General features: G+C 32.2%; 1 protein-coding gene across 1 annotated transcript; it reads left to right on the plus strand.

Moving 5' to 3' along the window:
* Positions 1 to 5,199: 5,199 nt before the first annotated feature.
* Positions 5,200 to 12,519, plus strand: LOC125814303 (uncharacterized). The gene is made up of 4 exons (XM_049493773.1): positions 5,200 to 5,240; positions 7,187 to 7,361; positions 7,721 to 7,785; positions 12,225 to 12,519. Exons 2-4 carry the CDS (start codon positions 7,217 to 7,219, stop codon positions 12,297 to 12,299), a joined length of 285 nt encoding a protein of 94 aa, XP_049349730.1. The 5' UTR covers positions 5,200 to 5,240; positions 7,187 to 7,216; the 3' UTR covers positions 12,300 to 12,519.
* Positions 12,520 to 16,350: the final 3,831 nt, after the last annotated feature.

Consider the following 16,350-nt stretch of genomic DNA (forward strand, 5'->3'; position numbering starts at 1 on the left):
ATAAAAGGGTCATGATTTTAAAGTGAAAAATGATAAAAATTGAAATTGTGAATAAAAATTGGAATTGTATTTAATTTTTAGGAATTCAACTTCAAGGTAAATTTAGGAATTTTCCAAAATTTTAATGTAAACTTTGATTACTTTCCCTTTTCTCTTTTAATTTTTATTCCTTAATATTGAAAATGTTCTTCTGTTTAATTGCTGTTAAATTACAGATGAGTAAGAAAAGTAATGAATTAATATCTCAGGTGATCACTCAACTATGGACTCTTTTCTCAGAAAGTCACTCAACTTTTATTTTTAACTCAAAAATCACTCAACTATGAATTATTTTCTCAGAAAGTCACTCAACTATAGATTTTTTCTCAAAAAGTCATTCACCTTTGAATTTTAACTCAAAAGTCACTCAATTATGAGTGTTTTACTTACAAAATCACTCAACCATAGATATTTTACTTACAAAGTCACTCAATCTATTCAATTAATTTTTTAATTAAAATTTACTTTAATGAAATTTTTATTCCTAAGCAAAAAAAATAAAAATAAAAAAAAGTATCCATTTGTACTGCCAATTATACTATGCTTAAAAATATCCAATATCACCGTCAATATACTATACTTAATTATTTTTTTCAAACTGGAACAATGTTCTTATAAATACGTGTTAAACATAGTGTAGAAAATAATCATAAAACTCATGGAATTTAAACGTTCTTAAAATAATTAATGCTAACTATTATATTTGGGGGAAAAGGTAAAATAAAAGGATCACTATTATAATTTTAGTGGATCGAGTCAAGTAGGTGGGTCATCTTTTTACAATTTTAGTTAGAAATAAAAATTTCATGTAAGTAAATTTTAATTAGAAAAATTAATTAAATAGGTTGAGTGATTTTCTGAAAAAAGAATGCATAGTTGAGTGACATGCTGAGAAAAGAAATCATAGTTGAGTGACTTTTGAGTTAAAAATCAAAGTTGAGTGACTTTCTGAGAAAATATTCAATAGTTGAGTGACTTTCTGAGAAAATAATCAATAGTTAGAGCAGATAATATTTAAACTTTTAGATGAGATGCTCACACACTTTAACCGAGTGCAATATTTAAAACCAAATTCAAAACGAAGGACGAATTTTGTTCTGTTTTCTAAATCTGAGTCAATCCTCTAAGAATAATAATAAAGACAAATTCAAATAGAAAAACAAAGATTTATTCTATGATATGTACATAATTATTTTTGATTATTTCCTTTAATTTAAAAGTAAATTGGTCCATGTAAGGAAGCCAAAAGAGCAATTTGTAAAAGGAGTAGGAAGTGATTTTTTTCTTCTGTTTAAAGTTGGGTGGCCAAAAATCAAAGGGCTCAAAGGCCAAGAAGGAGAGTCATTTTCATGGCATCCAATTTCAGTGGGAAAAAGACACCCTAAAGCGGCGGTCGGTGGTCACTCAAAAATAGGCCCACTATCCATCACGACTTTACCTTCACTTAAACTGTTCACTTACCTTTCTCTTTCACTTCACATTAATTTGGACGGAATCCAAATACCATTCGCCAGTGCTTGACCAAACGAGTTGTTACCTGATTATTTGGGTACGTATCCATGTTATACTTCAATTTCGTTTATCAAATTAATCGATTGTGAAATCTTAATAGCTTAGTTGATTGGTTGTTGAACTCTCGATCCTTTCCTTTTCCCCTTTTCCACCCCAATTTTTTTAAAAAAAAAAGTAACTGAATCACGTACAAGTAAATTCAATTCTATTTTATATTAAAATAATTATAATTCATCTTATAATTATATATATGCAATGTATTTTTTTATTGAGAGGGGTTCAGATAAATTTCCTTGCTTCACCTAGTGAAATTTCTGATTTGTTATTGACATTAACAAGTGTAAATTAACATTCTTCAACTCATTTGCGATATTTAATTGGATACAAGTCACTCTTCAATAATAATTACAAGTATCAGCACTTTTTAGGAGCTGGATTGTCAAGAGTTCATTATTAGTCATTACCGTAACCTAATTATTTGGTTAAATCGAGTTTTAAAATTTTCTATAACAATTGCACGTACTTAAGTCTTAAAGTAGTTGAAATTTGGACTTAATTAGCAACACTTTGTCTAATCTATTATCTATCACATATAAATTCTCGCCTAACGTTACGTAAAGTCATGTATTCATGCAACGTTCATGTAAATTTTTTTAAAAAACTTTTTTTTTGAATTTTTTTGAAGAGAGAGACTCTAATAAACAATTATACTTGCAAAAAGCCTAATTCACGTGATATGAATATCCTAGCTTAACAAATTGAGCTTATAGTAAACAATTATTAGTTGGAGCAAGAATTACTAGGAAAATGAAGGAACCGATTCTGCACATCATTTTATTTTGTGATTAAAAAAATGAGAAAGATAATACTTCCTTTAGTTCATTTTACTTATCATGTTTTGTTTTGCATACTCAATAAAAATATTAACTACAGAATAAATTAACTAATTTAACTTAATTTATTACTTCTCTCAATTTAATACTCAACCAACTGAAGTACAGTAGAAAAGGCGCATATAATATAAAGCCTAAACTTTTTTTAAAAATAAATTGTTTTATTCAAGCTTTGTTAACTAATTACTATAAGAAGTCGTTGAGGTATAAGGTATAATAATATCATAATAAAATACATGATTATTTTATCTTATGTTTGGTTAGAGAAATTAGGTCATTCTTGGATTATTTATTTCACTATTTTTACCTTAGTGATATGATAAGTTGTTCCACGCATATACATAGTGGAATAACTTATCACGAAATAAGTAATCTCGGGATAACTTGTTCATAACCAAACGACCCTAAGAGAAAAAAAAAGCTTTTCGAACTTGCCAAATTATAATTTTCCATCTGGCTCCATCAATAGTAATATACAGTGTAGAAGAAAATAAAGAGCAAAATATCATAATACAATATAACCTTTATTATTCCATTTTTCAAAAAGCACTCTACAGTTCTCTGATCTTTTATTTTTCTCCCTGGTCTGATTCCCAATAGAACTACTGTATAAATTATAATTTAATTTGAAAAGACATACTTTACCAAAATTTCTCTCTTTTTGACTAATGCTCTTGACAGTGTTTCACTTTTTTGCGTATTGCCATAACATATTCAATGTAACAGACATTCAAATTTGTTTTCGACTAACAAGTAAGTATTTTAACTTTTAATGTGCACTACTTCAATTCATCTCCAACTTACAAAATAACCATCTAGACACCTTTTAAATTCATGTGTCACATCAGTGTCAAGTGTCCATGAGACTCAGTAAGAATGAGTTGGAGTGTTTAGTTACTGTTCATATCATATATATCAAGTTAAAGCGTCTATATATACACTCTCAAAGTTGAAATGTTTATTTGAGTGTATATTATGTATTATGTCTTTTGTATTTCTGACAATTTATTCCTGAGAACGGTAAGCAAAGCAACACACGTTGTTTCCAATTTTGTCTAACTTTTTTTTTTTGCGCAACGTACATAATACTAATAAATAATACAAACCGAAATTTATAATGCTTGAGCAGTGATGTGACACTATCCATTAATTTGAAATAGTTTATCATGCAGTCATTAGTATTACAATCCTTTGAAAGTTTATTAAACATCTTTTCTATAATGTCTACGCAAGAAGCATCGATGTCAAACATCGAATAAACTATCAAAATATTGAATTTATCAAAACATGCAGGTTAATAATTCTGGTTTGCTCTCTAAAGTTGTGCTTCACGATTGAATTGTCCAGACTCATTAACAATCTGCATTTAGAGATAATTGGGTTATATATAATTAAATGTCCTATTACTTAATTCAGTGGAGCTAGATATTATTTTGTTTGAGGAATTTATTTATTATTTTATATTAATAATTTTTGCATATCTTGCTTTCAAACCCAACAACCCTTTAGATCATTGTAGATTAAAATTATTAATGAATGATCACTCATATTCTTTTGTTTTTGTGCATTGATATACTAATTATTTTAATTATTTAAAAGATGTATGTTTTATTCATTTCTTAATTTGTTATGTTAGGGTCAAACTGACATTCAATTGATTTGAATGTGAAACATGTGTTTCATGAAGGCAAAAGAACACAAATATAATAAAATCTTTACTTTTAATTATATGAAGTAGATCGAGATCGATGTTGACGTTTTCTTCTAAATTCACATGTACCAAAGTCAATAATAAAATCTCTGCAATGTGAACTGAGTTATTCAAAAGAAAATACTTTAGCTTTTCTTGTTTGTTTTTTTCCCAAAAGTTTTTCAGTGAATTGCATTCCAATTTATTTGTTTACGTCTGGATTTGAGGTGCATTTTGTTGGTGACATGCATTCATGACCAGACATAATTTAAAAATAGGATTCGAATAATGCTGATTTTGAGCTGATAGATTAAGGGGTCGTTTGATAGGTGCTTTAGAGGTGAGTTATATAGGTATTAAATTCTGCATAAGTTATGTATAAAATTAATATGATATTTTATTTGCAATTTGAAAACCCGCATAACCAATTAATGTATGTTTAAGTTATGAGAGAATCTATGTGTAATTTAATACATGATAGATATTTGTATAATTAATACTTACATAAAATGATATATAGATTCCCTCATAACTAATTCCTAAATTATAAATACCTGCATAACTCTAACTATACCTACCAAACAAGCCCTTAGCAGCATGATTCAAACACATTTAAATACTTCAATTATAATTAGGTAGTTTTCCAAAAAAAGTTGAAGAGTTTTTGCACAAAAAATTCTAAATTTTAAGACACAAAATATTTTCTAAGACATCACACATGATAATGTACAGGGCCTCAACGGCCCAAGTAAAAGTGTTACTGGGCTGGCATTATTTCTGTTGGGCCTCTCTACTAGGTCCTTTTATGGGAAATTTCATAAATAACCACTATAATAAACTTAATTATGATTTTTAGCTACAATTTGCATATTTTTGGGTTATAGTTATAGCTTACTCGTTTGTATAATTTGCAGCTCATCTATATAATTTGCAGTTACGTTTGTATAATTCGCTTACACTCAAAACAAAACATGTGACATTCCCATTTTTGGGCTTTTTTCTCTCAATAGCCCACAGTTTTAAAGCCCGATAGCGCCTACTTCAATCCCTTTGGAGCTGTCTTCCTCTCGGTTCTTCCACTGGGCAAGCATCCTCAGCAGATACTGGTAATTATTTTACTTGGTTTCCATTTTTATATGCTGTTGTGCTTGAAATAATGGTTGATTACTGATATATATAGTGTTTTGTAAGCAAGAAATGTCTGGATTTTTTCTTTTTTCGTCAAATTCTATACGGTTTGTTTAGGTTTATGTATTTTTCTTTTGAAGTAAGGAGTCTAACTTAGAAAACTCAAGATATGCGGTCTGTGTAATGCGCAAAATATAGCGATGTTCATAGTATTGTTTGAAGGATACTAAATAGTTAAAATTAGTTCTATTAGAATAAAACGTTAAAATCGAAAAAATCGACTGAACCGAATTTTATGAAATTTCGGTTTCAGTTTTTTCGGTTGGTTTTGGTTTCAAATTTCAATATTTTTGTTATTCGGTTCGATTTTCGATTTTTAGCTAAGGAAACTCGATTAAATCTTAATTAAATTAGATATAATTACTTCAGTCTTTAGACCATGCTCCAGCCGGCCCATTACCCATAGCCCAGAAACGTGGCCCAAATTCCAATCAGAATTGAAATCCCTAACTCTCATCAGTTGTCTCTCAACTCTCATCTCTCAGCTCGTCGTCCGTCGTCTCTTAAGTTCAGGCCAGCCGTTGCCCACTGCTCAGTCGTCTTGGCTGAGTGCTCGCAGCCCGCAACTGCAAGCCGCTTCTCATTGGCCACTGCTTAGTGCTCGCTCGCGAGTCGCGCCTCGAAGGTCAGTGCTCATCGCGTCCCAACTCTCATGTTGAATACTTATATTGAATTAGTCAACCTCATACCTTAAAATACAGACCACAAGACATTTAAAACCAGATCATATTTGAAACTTCATGGAATCTCAAATTTGTTTCTTTCTGCTGCTGTCTCATGGACACTGGTTAATGCAAATTCAATTTGCAATGCTGCCAGTGCCTGCTGGTTGCTGCAAATTGCAATGCTTCCTGCTGGCAGCTGGACTTTAGTTTGTAACTCTTTTTATCACATGCATGTTTTTATTCCCCTAATGACCAGTGACCACTGACCACTGCTCTCCTTCAAACTTGTATTTGTATTGGTCTACCTAATTTATTCTTGAGTGAGCACGACGTTTTTTTCGGTGTCCACTATGAGTTACCGGTACATGAAGGGGTGTAGTATTGTTCTGCCAATGTCTAGTATAGCAGAAAAATGATCCTCCAACTGCACTTAAGAAAAGGAAAGAAAGGGCTGTGTATTTGTAATGAATATGTGCATAGAGTGAAAGGATGAATCTTTCTGATTCTAAGTTGTCTACTACTGTGAATGGGCGTAATCGTGAAGCAGTTACCTAGGTTTGGTTGGCAGACTCGATTTTCCACATATTGGAAAATGTACCATTATTTATTAAATTTGGTAAACCAAACCGAAATTGTAATAACCGAACTGAACCGAATTTATTTCAATTTGGTTTGGTTTCACATTTTTTTCTAAGCGGTGTGTTTAGCACCAGGGATTTTCCCACTGAAGGAGCTAAAGATAAGTAAGGGGGGTCAATTATATCCCCTTCATCCGAAAATACATGGTATAAGTAGGGCAAAAACAAATTTATACCCTTAACAAAAGAGAAGCTTCTAGGTATACAAATTTTTTTTAATCCCTTTGTTAGAATTCCTGGCATTGCCTCTGGATTTGCCTTGTTTCCATATATCCTCGTGACATGCTAATTATCTTTGCCTTAGGATATTGGGGTGATCATTGGAGGAATAGATTGCTGTGACGGTACTAATGGGTTAAAAAGTCAATGTTGATCACGACTTCGAAATTAAATCTTGATCATATTTAAAGATAGAATGTCCTTTTTCCACAATAATAAATAAATTTAGAAAACCAGTGATTAAGGGTTAAAAAGCAAAAGTTGCTTATAACTTCAAAGATTAAATCTTGATCTTATGCAAATATATAATATCCTTTTTTCTTTGTATTTTGTTGTCTCTAGGCACAATTCTTTTAATTGGAAGACCATACAATGCCGCTGGGACTGTTATTAGGTTTAGGGAGATCTTTCAGAAGAAAGCGTACTTCATCTCTTGATATTCTTACTACAAAAAAGGTTCCTCGGGGCTTCTACAAGGGAAAAAATTGCAAGCCTACTGGTTTTCACACTCGCAAAGGTTTGACATCTCTATTCAAGTATTGTGAACTAGGAGTGCTATTCTTTTGTCTTTTCTCCCTGTTTGAAACAGGTTTTCTATAGCTTTATGTAAAAAGATTATGTGGTTGTAGTATTAACATCTGACAAGTTATTAGGCTACAGCTTAGGGGATTTATATTTCTTGTTCGCTTGGCCCAGACCATGTTTGTCTAAGTTCATAATTTACCCATGATAAAGAAGTAGAATTACCGAATTCCTTCTCTTTGAAAGCTAAATATTCCAGCATTTTTTGACGCTGAAAATCAACAATTAAGTCACATAGAAACACACAGACATCTAAGTTTATTAATAATATTAGATCGTTCTTTCTTGTTCCAGGTGGTTATGTTATTGTGCAAGAGAAGCTGCCTAACTACGTAGTTCCAGATTTGACCGACTTCAAGGTACTTAACATTGACTGAACTCTTGACTAATCATATTTTCTCTGATCAATGTACTTTTCGATTGCTCACCTTCTAGCCTTTCAGCTTGATGAAGGGCAATCAAATTTAAAATTATAATAATTCACTGTTCCCATTTACATTCATAAAGAGCAGTGTTGTCAAAGGCGCACTTAAGCCATAAAGTGAGTCTCACTACATGTTGAGCGGTTCACCTCACTTTATGGGCACTTTGTTGTCGTCATCAAGGCTCGAAGACATACTTTACCTTGATAATGAGTGTAATCTTGAAGATGGGACACTAAACAACTGATATTTCACTTCATCATATTTTCTTCCAAATTTTTAGTCCATATACTTGTTATTTCATGCTTATGATTATTAACCTTGGACGAGGCATACAGATTTGAAGTTTTTCTCCATTTGTGCATTTTTTCATCAGAGGCCACACTCATTTTTGTTTAAATCCCCAAAGGACCTTGTAGCTTTTTTGTGCTTTTCACTTTTGATAACACTGATCAAGAGTGAGAGCCCGTTTGGATTGGCTTTAAAAAAAAGTAGTTTTTAAGTCAAAAAATAAAAAGTCAAACTTAAATGACTTTTTAAGTCAAAAAATAAAAAGTAGGGAAAGTCGTACTTTTGGTTTTTAACTTTTTTAAGTCATTTTAAACTTATTTTAAGTTATTTTTAACCTTGTCAAACACTCTCAAAAACTAAAAATGACTTAAAAGTAGGTTTGACCAACTTTTAAGCCAATCCAAACATGTTTGGAGTTTTCTGTAAATAATTTGCTAAAATTAAAAGAGGGCCATGTGCTTTCATTTCTTTTTTTACCCGTGTTTCCACCTCTGGTCTTAGCCCATTTTACGTTAGACAGTTCTGCTAGAACTTAGCAAGTTGATTGTATTCTTTTGATCTCTTTATCCTTTTTGCCATTCCAAGATTCTTTCTTCTGCAAGGGAAATCAAGCAGACAGAAAGAGAGCAAACAAACCGCTTTCCTCCTCATCCCATTCCCACCCTTGTTTAAGGAGGGAATCTCTGATTTTAGTATTTGAAAGCAGTTGCCTCTGTGTTCATATGTTCTTAGGATGTCTTGCTTTTGGATTTGATCATCTATAGTTTAAGTAGTTCTTGACAAATAAAAGATCTAGGAAACTGAAGAGAAATGGGTCCAATGTGCTTTTCTTTCCCCTTATTTCTTTCAATTCAATGCTTGCCCAAATGTACAGCATCAAGTTTCATCCTTGCAGAACCAACTGGAATAGGTTTGTACATAAGTCCTATCTCCCTTTAATGGACTTCAAGTCCTATTCAAAGTTTTGGGGTCCAACAAGTCGGATTCCTCCCAATTCTTTCGTAACTATGCCTGAATTCTATTAATTATATTTTGTTCCAATGCTGTCTTAAATTAGTAATTGGCTATCAGACCACCTAGCTTAAAATAGTCTATAGTTTGAAAAGGCTGTTTATGATAATGATAATAGTACTTTTTTTGGACAATGTAAGTAGCTAGTATATTGAAAGGAGAAATTTTCCAACAACAAGCTGGTGCTAAGTCTATACAAGTATCTGGAGAACCTATGCTTGCAGGGAGCAATGTGTGCAGTGTATTGGTAAAAATTTATCCGCGTCGAATGTTTACATCAAATCAATAAAGTTAACCTTATCAGTTAACAATTAAGGGAAAATACATTCACTTAACCATGGTTAAGTGTTAAATATGTATGTGAAAGACATGTGTCTTGCATTTATTGATTTGGTGTAAACACTTGGTGCAGGTAAGTATATACCACTGGGTTTTCTCCCAACCCAACGAACACTCCGAATACACAGACTGCACCTCCCCAATATCCCATTTTTATTCCAATGAACTAAACATCCAACAATAGAAGTATACCCACTGAATAATCCTGTATTATTTAATCTCCATATTATTATTCCGAGATAACTTGTTATCTACCAAACTACTCCTATGAGTTGTAATAGGTCTTAAAAGTGCAGCCCACAAGTAGGGGCAGAGCGCCAATCATTTTGGGAGCAATGGGTGCGGTGTATTGGTAAAAATTTATCCGTGTCGGGTGTTTACATCAAACCAATAAAGTTAATCTTATCAGTTAACAATTAAGGGAAAATACATTAAACATGGTTAAGTGTTAAATATGTATGTGAAAGACATGCGTCTTGCATTTATTGGTTTGGTGTAAACACTCGGTGCGGGTAAGCATTTACCCAGTGTATTTTCTCCCAACCCAGCTAACACTCCGAATACACTGACTGTACCTCCTGGATTATGATCTTCCTTTACATCAACAATAGCATACCTAGTGTGATCCCACAAATGGGGTCTCAAATGGGAAGGGTGTGTGTGCTCTCGCAGACCTTACCCCTACTTTGCGGGGATCAAGATCTGCCTTTGCCAATGAAAAAAAAGTGCTATCAGTAATTTTCCCAAATACTTGCTATATTAAACATATGTTTCTATCAGGCTCAAACCTAGTTTTATCGTGTCTTTCATAATCTAAAAGATGTCATGTAGAAACTTTACTCACCTTCTTTTGTTCTTTTCAATTTGTGGGAGAGAGAAAGGTAAAAGGTTGTTATGTAGCATAAATATATATTCTGAAGGATAACAACTTCTGTAAGTACTGCTACATTCTACTGACAGTGCCACAAACTGTGTTTCTTCTTAGGACACCTAGGAGTTCTTATGTCTCTTAGTCTCGAACTTTTGGATGGGTGATATCCTAATTCTTGCAGCTTGTTCTGTTTATGGTGATGAGATGGAATTGTGTAGAATATCTTTTTTTAGAGTAAGGTAACTTTGTATTAAAACCAGTACATAGGTGTACTGAAAAAACAATTTACAAATGGAATAGGTACAGAATATACCAGATATGAAACCAATCCTAAATGGTGCCTAGGACATCTAGGATTGATTCAGTGTCACTAGAATACAGTTTAGCGCACCAAAAACAGAAAAGCAAAATGCATTTTAGCTTAATATCCTGTACTAAACTCCTCCTATCCTCAAAACATCTTGTGTAGAATATCTCTGTGTGTAAACAATCCTTTATGTTATGCTGGACCTGTATGTTGCAATTTCGTTCATTGCTCGTCTAGTTTTCCTTCCTTTTTTTATTTTTAAAATTTTGGAGAAGCAATTATCTTGTTTCTGCACAGAAGGCCTTAGTGATATTATACAAACCAGTATATAAAAGATCAGTCATGTATAAGAACTAATTATCATTTCTGTTGTTCACACAGTACTGGAATCACTCATTTTGAGCTTTATTTCTATCCAAGAGATGATTAAGAAAAGTATATGAAGTTAAAACTTGATTGTAGTCAATTTGGAATCTGGTTATCAAAGCAATAGATGTGTTATTTCACTCGTTCCTACCTTTATTCTTTTTCCATGATGCATCTTGGATGAGCTAAAAGCCTTACAGAGTAGATATGATATAGATGTTTTACTAATTATAATTTCTATTGTTCACATAGTGACCGAAATCACTCACTTCCAACTTTATTTCTATCCAAGCGATGATTAAGGGAAGTATATAAATTTGGAGCTAGATTATAGTCAATAGGGAATCAGGTTATAAAGTAACAGCTGTTCTATTTCATTCATTCTACCTTTATTCTTTTGTCGTATCTTAGATGAGCCAAGAGCCTTAAAAGAGTAGATAATGATATAAATGCTAAATACATTGGTCAGCTAGAGGTTGCCAGTTTTACAAGACACTCTGTTAAGATAACACTATCTTGGTGTATTATTAATGAACTCTTTTTGATTTATCTAAAGAAAGTTGTATATAACTTTCAGTCTCTTCCAGGAAATACTTGTGATTTCCGTTGGGCCCACCAGCCCAGCACTTGCTTAGATCACCACCTTCTTCTGATTTGTATTTACATCCATGCACTTTCTTTTTGTCCAAAAAGTATCAAATATTTATACATTCTTTGGGTAATTCCATCACGTTGATCTTTTCCTCCAAGTCTTTTAAAATTTTGAAACAGATAGTGCTTGAGGTAGGTTAGAACTAGCAATTTCTAGCCAATGGATTAGGGCATGGACTTTTCAGCATACCCCAAAATGAGCTTAATTTTCAGTGATCAGATTGCACTTTGTTGTGTTCTGTGGTGCAGCTGCTTTCTCTCCTCTTAGCATTCAATATTGGAGGGAGTTCACTTTCCACTATTTTCCAAGATAGTGCTCCTCGTCTCAGCTTCTCTGGAAATTATAGTTGAATATACAGAATCCCATAAAGAAAAAAACATAGTCTATAATTTAGGTAAAAGAAACTACTCACTCTATCTAGAGTGTTGGAAAAAGTTTCAAGTGTTCACTAGATCGTGACTTTTTCATTTACTTGATTTCTGTGAAGTTGATAAAACCTCGCGATTGAATAATCCCTCTCTTTTCTCTTTCTTTTTCAGCTGAAGCCATATGTATCCCAATGCCCGATAGGAACTACAAGTGCAAGTACGGAGGCAAACAAAACTGCAAAATAAGAAAGAAAGGAGAAAAATGATGAACACTTCAAGGATATTTAGGTTTTCTGTGTTCATTTTCTAGCTTAACATGAAGATAACGACTTGTTTGATCCGTTACAACGTCTACTTTTGTTGGGATAAAAAAGTTGTCTTTTTCCTTTTCCCTTTTTAGGTACTCATCTTTTTCATCTAAACATGTCATGGGTGACATGATCACTCTTGTTTGATGCCTTTGTAGATTAACTAATACCCCCTTGGACCAGAAAACGGCGAGGTTGTTAGGATGGGAATAATTTTTGCAGCTTCAAAGCTTAAGTTTAAACAAAAGTATCTTTGCTGATTAGATTACATCAAATAAGATACTTAAAGGCACAACCTTTTCTGCAAAAAAAAGATACAAGGCGTGATATGGTAGGTGCACTAACTGTCTTGTGCTCTTCTTTTACAAATATTCCATTTAAACCAATGTATTATTTTATTGAAAATAACACTAGAGAATGAAATAGTATGAGTTTTAATCTGAAATCCTCAATGTATATATTTTCTTGAAATATAGACAAAGGCACTTGCAAATTTGGACATGTTTTATCCAAAAATATGGACACGTGGAGGTCATCCATTTCATTCGGAAAGCTATGAACTAGGTCAAATATGAGATAATTTGCTAATAAGAATGAAATAAAAATATATAACCAACGGATTTAAAATCTCGAATCATATCTGGCCCAGTAAATGATGATTAACAATTTGAATTCTAAAATATTTTTAAAACAAAAAATGACAACAACAACAATAACAGAAGACATGATTAAACGTGCAAAATTTAAAAAAAATCATATATCATACTAGTAATTATGAAATCAAAATAAAAATATGATTAAAAGATATACTAGCATAACAAGTTGAGGAATTTTGGTAGTCTGTTATTATGGTCGTACAAGAAGGATAATCGTCTAAATATAATTTATTACTAGTACTATAGACTATAGTATTAACTATTACTAAAATCAAAGTAGAATTAAGAGAGTCAATTTCCACGCTTGTCCCACGTAAGAAAGCTTCATGGATTTATGTCTTTTAGTCACCGACTCATCAAATCCCCCGTCAGTTATGGATTTACTTACAAAGTTGTATACTCGTTGTAAGAATTGGGTGTTGAATCGAGTATTTAAATTCTCGATTTGACTCGATAATTCAATTTTAGGTGATTTATATTCATCCGGCATTGATGGTAGTATAATTTCTTACTATTTCGATCAATGCATTTTAATGTATTATAATAATAATAATAATAATAATATATTTTGTTTTTTAAGTTACTAATATTCGAATAATTATTAGTAATAATCTTTTAACTAATTTAATAAAATATTATTTTGTGAATTTAAGTTAGAATTTTTTAGATTGTGTAGGGGGTGGAGTTAGAAGCATCCAATATTAGCTTTTGTTCAAATAGCGTATATATATTAAAAAATAGTATATTAAATACTCATAACACTTGAAATCATCGTTATAAAATTCAAAATTTATAAGATAAAAATTTTGACTTTGTCTGTGCAATGTTATCGTAATTTAATCAGTTATAACATTAATGTATGTGTCTATAAGGGTGTGTATTAATAGTTAATGAAATGAGTTGAACGGAATCAAACACTTCTCTTACACATTTTCCTAATTTTCAACTAGTTACAAATTTTCCAGCCGTGCATATTGGGCCATGAACCAGACTTTTCAAAAAAAAAAAAAAATGTCATATAACAGGTCAAAAAAGTCATTTTAATGAACCTCATTAGGAACCTCACATGAAATATCATAGAAGCCTCATTTGCCAACCTTTCTCATCCTATTTAACATTATTATAAATACCCACACAGCCCCTTCATTTCGAAGAACATCTAACTAAAAAAAATGGAAAATAATAGAAGGAGATTTTTCAAGAACTTTAGAGATAATCAAATGCAAATCAACAAAAGCAAATCAAAATCGAATTCTATTATATTATGCAAGAAGCATCCTAAGCACAAGCAAAATCCCGGGGTTTGTTCTGTCTGTCTTAATGAAAAACTCTCTCTGCTTTCAAAAACATCAAGAAGTAACACGACAACTCTTACTTCTTCATGTTCTTCTTCTTCTTCCTTATCTTCTTTGTCTTCATCTTCAGACGTGTCCTCATGTTCATCTCCAAACACTAATGTGCTCATGAAGAGTAGATCATTGGCTTTGATTATGAGAAGAAAAGAAGGTGGAATTATATTGGAAGATAATAGTATTGGGAAGAAGAAGAAAAAAGAAGGGTTTTTGTCAAAATTATTAAATCCTAAGAGAAATAGAAAGGATGAAGGATTGACACATTCAAGAACAATGAGAGAAAGGGTAATAACAAGATTTAGAATTACTGCAGCATGATATTTTTATATTTAATTTTTTTTTTATGAGATCTGTTGTTTTTTTAATTCTAGTTTAGCTAGGTAGATTAATTACACAAAATTAAGAAAAATATATATGAAGTATACATATGTATGATACTATTGGAATTCATTGGTGTGCTACGATAATTTGTAACTTCACCAAGTAAATGAAAAAAAAAGGTTATTTTTCATCAAAACGAGATGTTTCTTGTTCGTGTATTTGCAAAGCAAAAGAGAAATGATTTTGATGTAGTGATCATGTGGGAAACTATTACAACAACTATGTCTTGATCGTTTCAAATAAATTAGGATCGGCTAAATTCTTATTTCGATATTTAAGCAGGTATCATATTATTATCATCATTAATAATAAAAGTATGTTAAAAGCAATTCCCTAGCTATATAGATTATTTAAATAAGATACAATGAATTAAAGTTTCACAATAATAATCGCGATCACGATGAAAATTTTCTTTAATTCATTGTATCTTATTTTTAGTTAAGTATATATTGATACTGTAAAGATAATGTCACGTAGGAGTTTGAGTGGAAGTCTATTTGTATTTATTTACTGATTATTAGGAATCAATTTAGAAGAAGTCGTGTAATTGTATTCAGATTAGGAGTCCTTAGCCGTGACAACTTTGAAGTCCTATTCTTCAAGAAACTCATGTATATATATTGATGTATTCAGGCGAAGAATTGAATACAATTGAAAATCATCTTTAACATAGTATCAAGAGCCATTAAAGGTTAAACCAACCCACTATTTTTTTTTATATTTTTTTTTCATCGAGGAAAATAGATTTCATGGGTGAAACCAACAGCTCTTCCATGATGCCCTCGTCTTCTCCAAACCTCGCACATCAATTGCCTATGAAACTCACATCTTCGAACTATTTACTGTGGAAGACATAGTTTATGCCTATGATATTCGCATGTGGCTTGAATCATCATATTGATGGTACTACTCAAATGCCAACACAATTTTTGGACGTTACCAATACCAAATCCAATCCAGCATACACGGTTTGGTTACGTGAAGACCAGCTTGTTCTAAGTTGGATTGTTGTTTCTGTTTTAGAAAGTATTTTACCTCAGTTGCTCGGAGCGACGACTGCTCGTGCAGTTTGGGACAAACTTGTTGCTGCATATGCATCTGGATTAATGCTATACATTCGTGAACTCAAATCGCAGTTGCACACTTTGCGTTGTGACAATGTCAATATTGAGTTATATGTACAAAAGGCAAAGGGAATAACAGATAAGTTGGTTGCACTGCAGCATTCGATTTCGAATGATGATCTGGTAGAATTCGTTCTTGCTGGACTTGGACCTTCCTATTGTCCTTTTTCCAGGTCACTTAGCTTGAATCATGTCACGAGAAAATTACTTTTGATGCATTATATAGATTGTTGTTGAACGAAGAACTACAATTGAAAAGGGATGAAGCTCTTACAGTCATTGCGCCTACGGCACAATATACTCAGAGTTCCTTTTCTACCACCCGTAGACGTGGTAGAGGCCGAGGTCGTGGGGGTTCCTCCAATCACATCTTCCAACCGTCTCAAAATCGTGGGTCTCATAACTATGCACATACCAATTCTACATCATCTCAAGCTTCAGATATGTCTGCAATTATTTGTCATAACTGTGAATGT

Source organism: Solanum verrucosum, unplaced genomic scaffold (assembly GCF_900185275.1).
Source record: "Solanum verrucosum unplaced genomic scaffold, falcon-dt-bn FXZP01000230.1, whole genome shotgun sequence".
Lineage (NCBI taxonomy): Eukaryota > Viridiplantae > Streptophyta > Magnoliopsida > Solanales > Solanaceae > Solanum > Solanum verrucosum.

Coding starts and splice junctions, on each gene's coding strand:
- LOC125814303 (XM_049493773.1), top strand. CDS start 7,217: ATGCCGCTGGGACTGTTATTAGGTTTAGGGAGATCTTTCAGAAGAAAG. Junction 7,362..7,720: donor TGGTTTTCACACTCGCAAAG/GTTTGACATCTC, acceptor TTCTTGTTCCAG/GTGGTTATGTTATTGTGCAA. Junction 7,786..12,224: donor CAGATTTGACCGACTTCAAG/GTACTTAACATT, acceptor TTTCTTTTTCAG/CTGAAGCCATATGTATCCCA.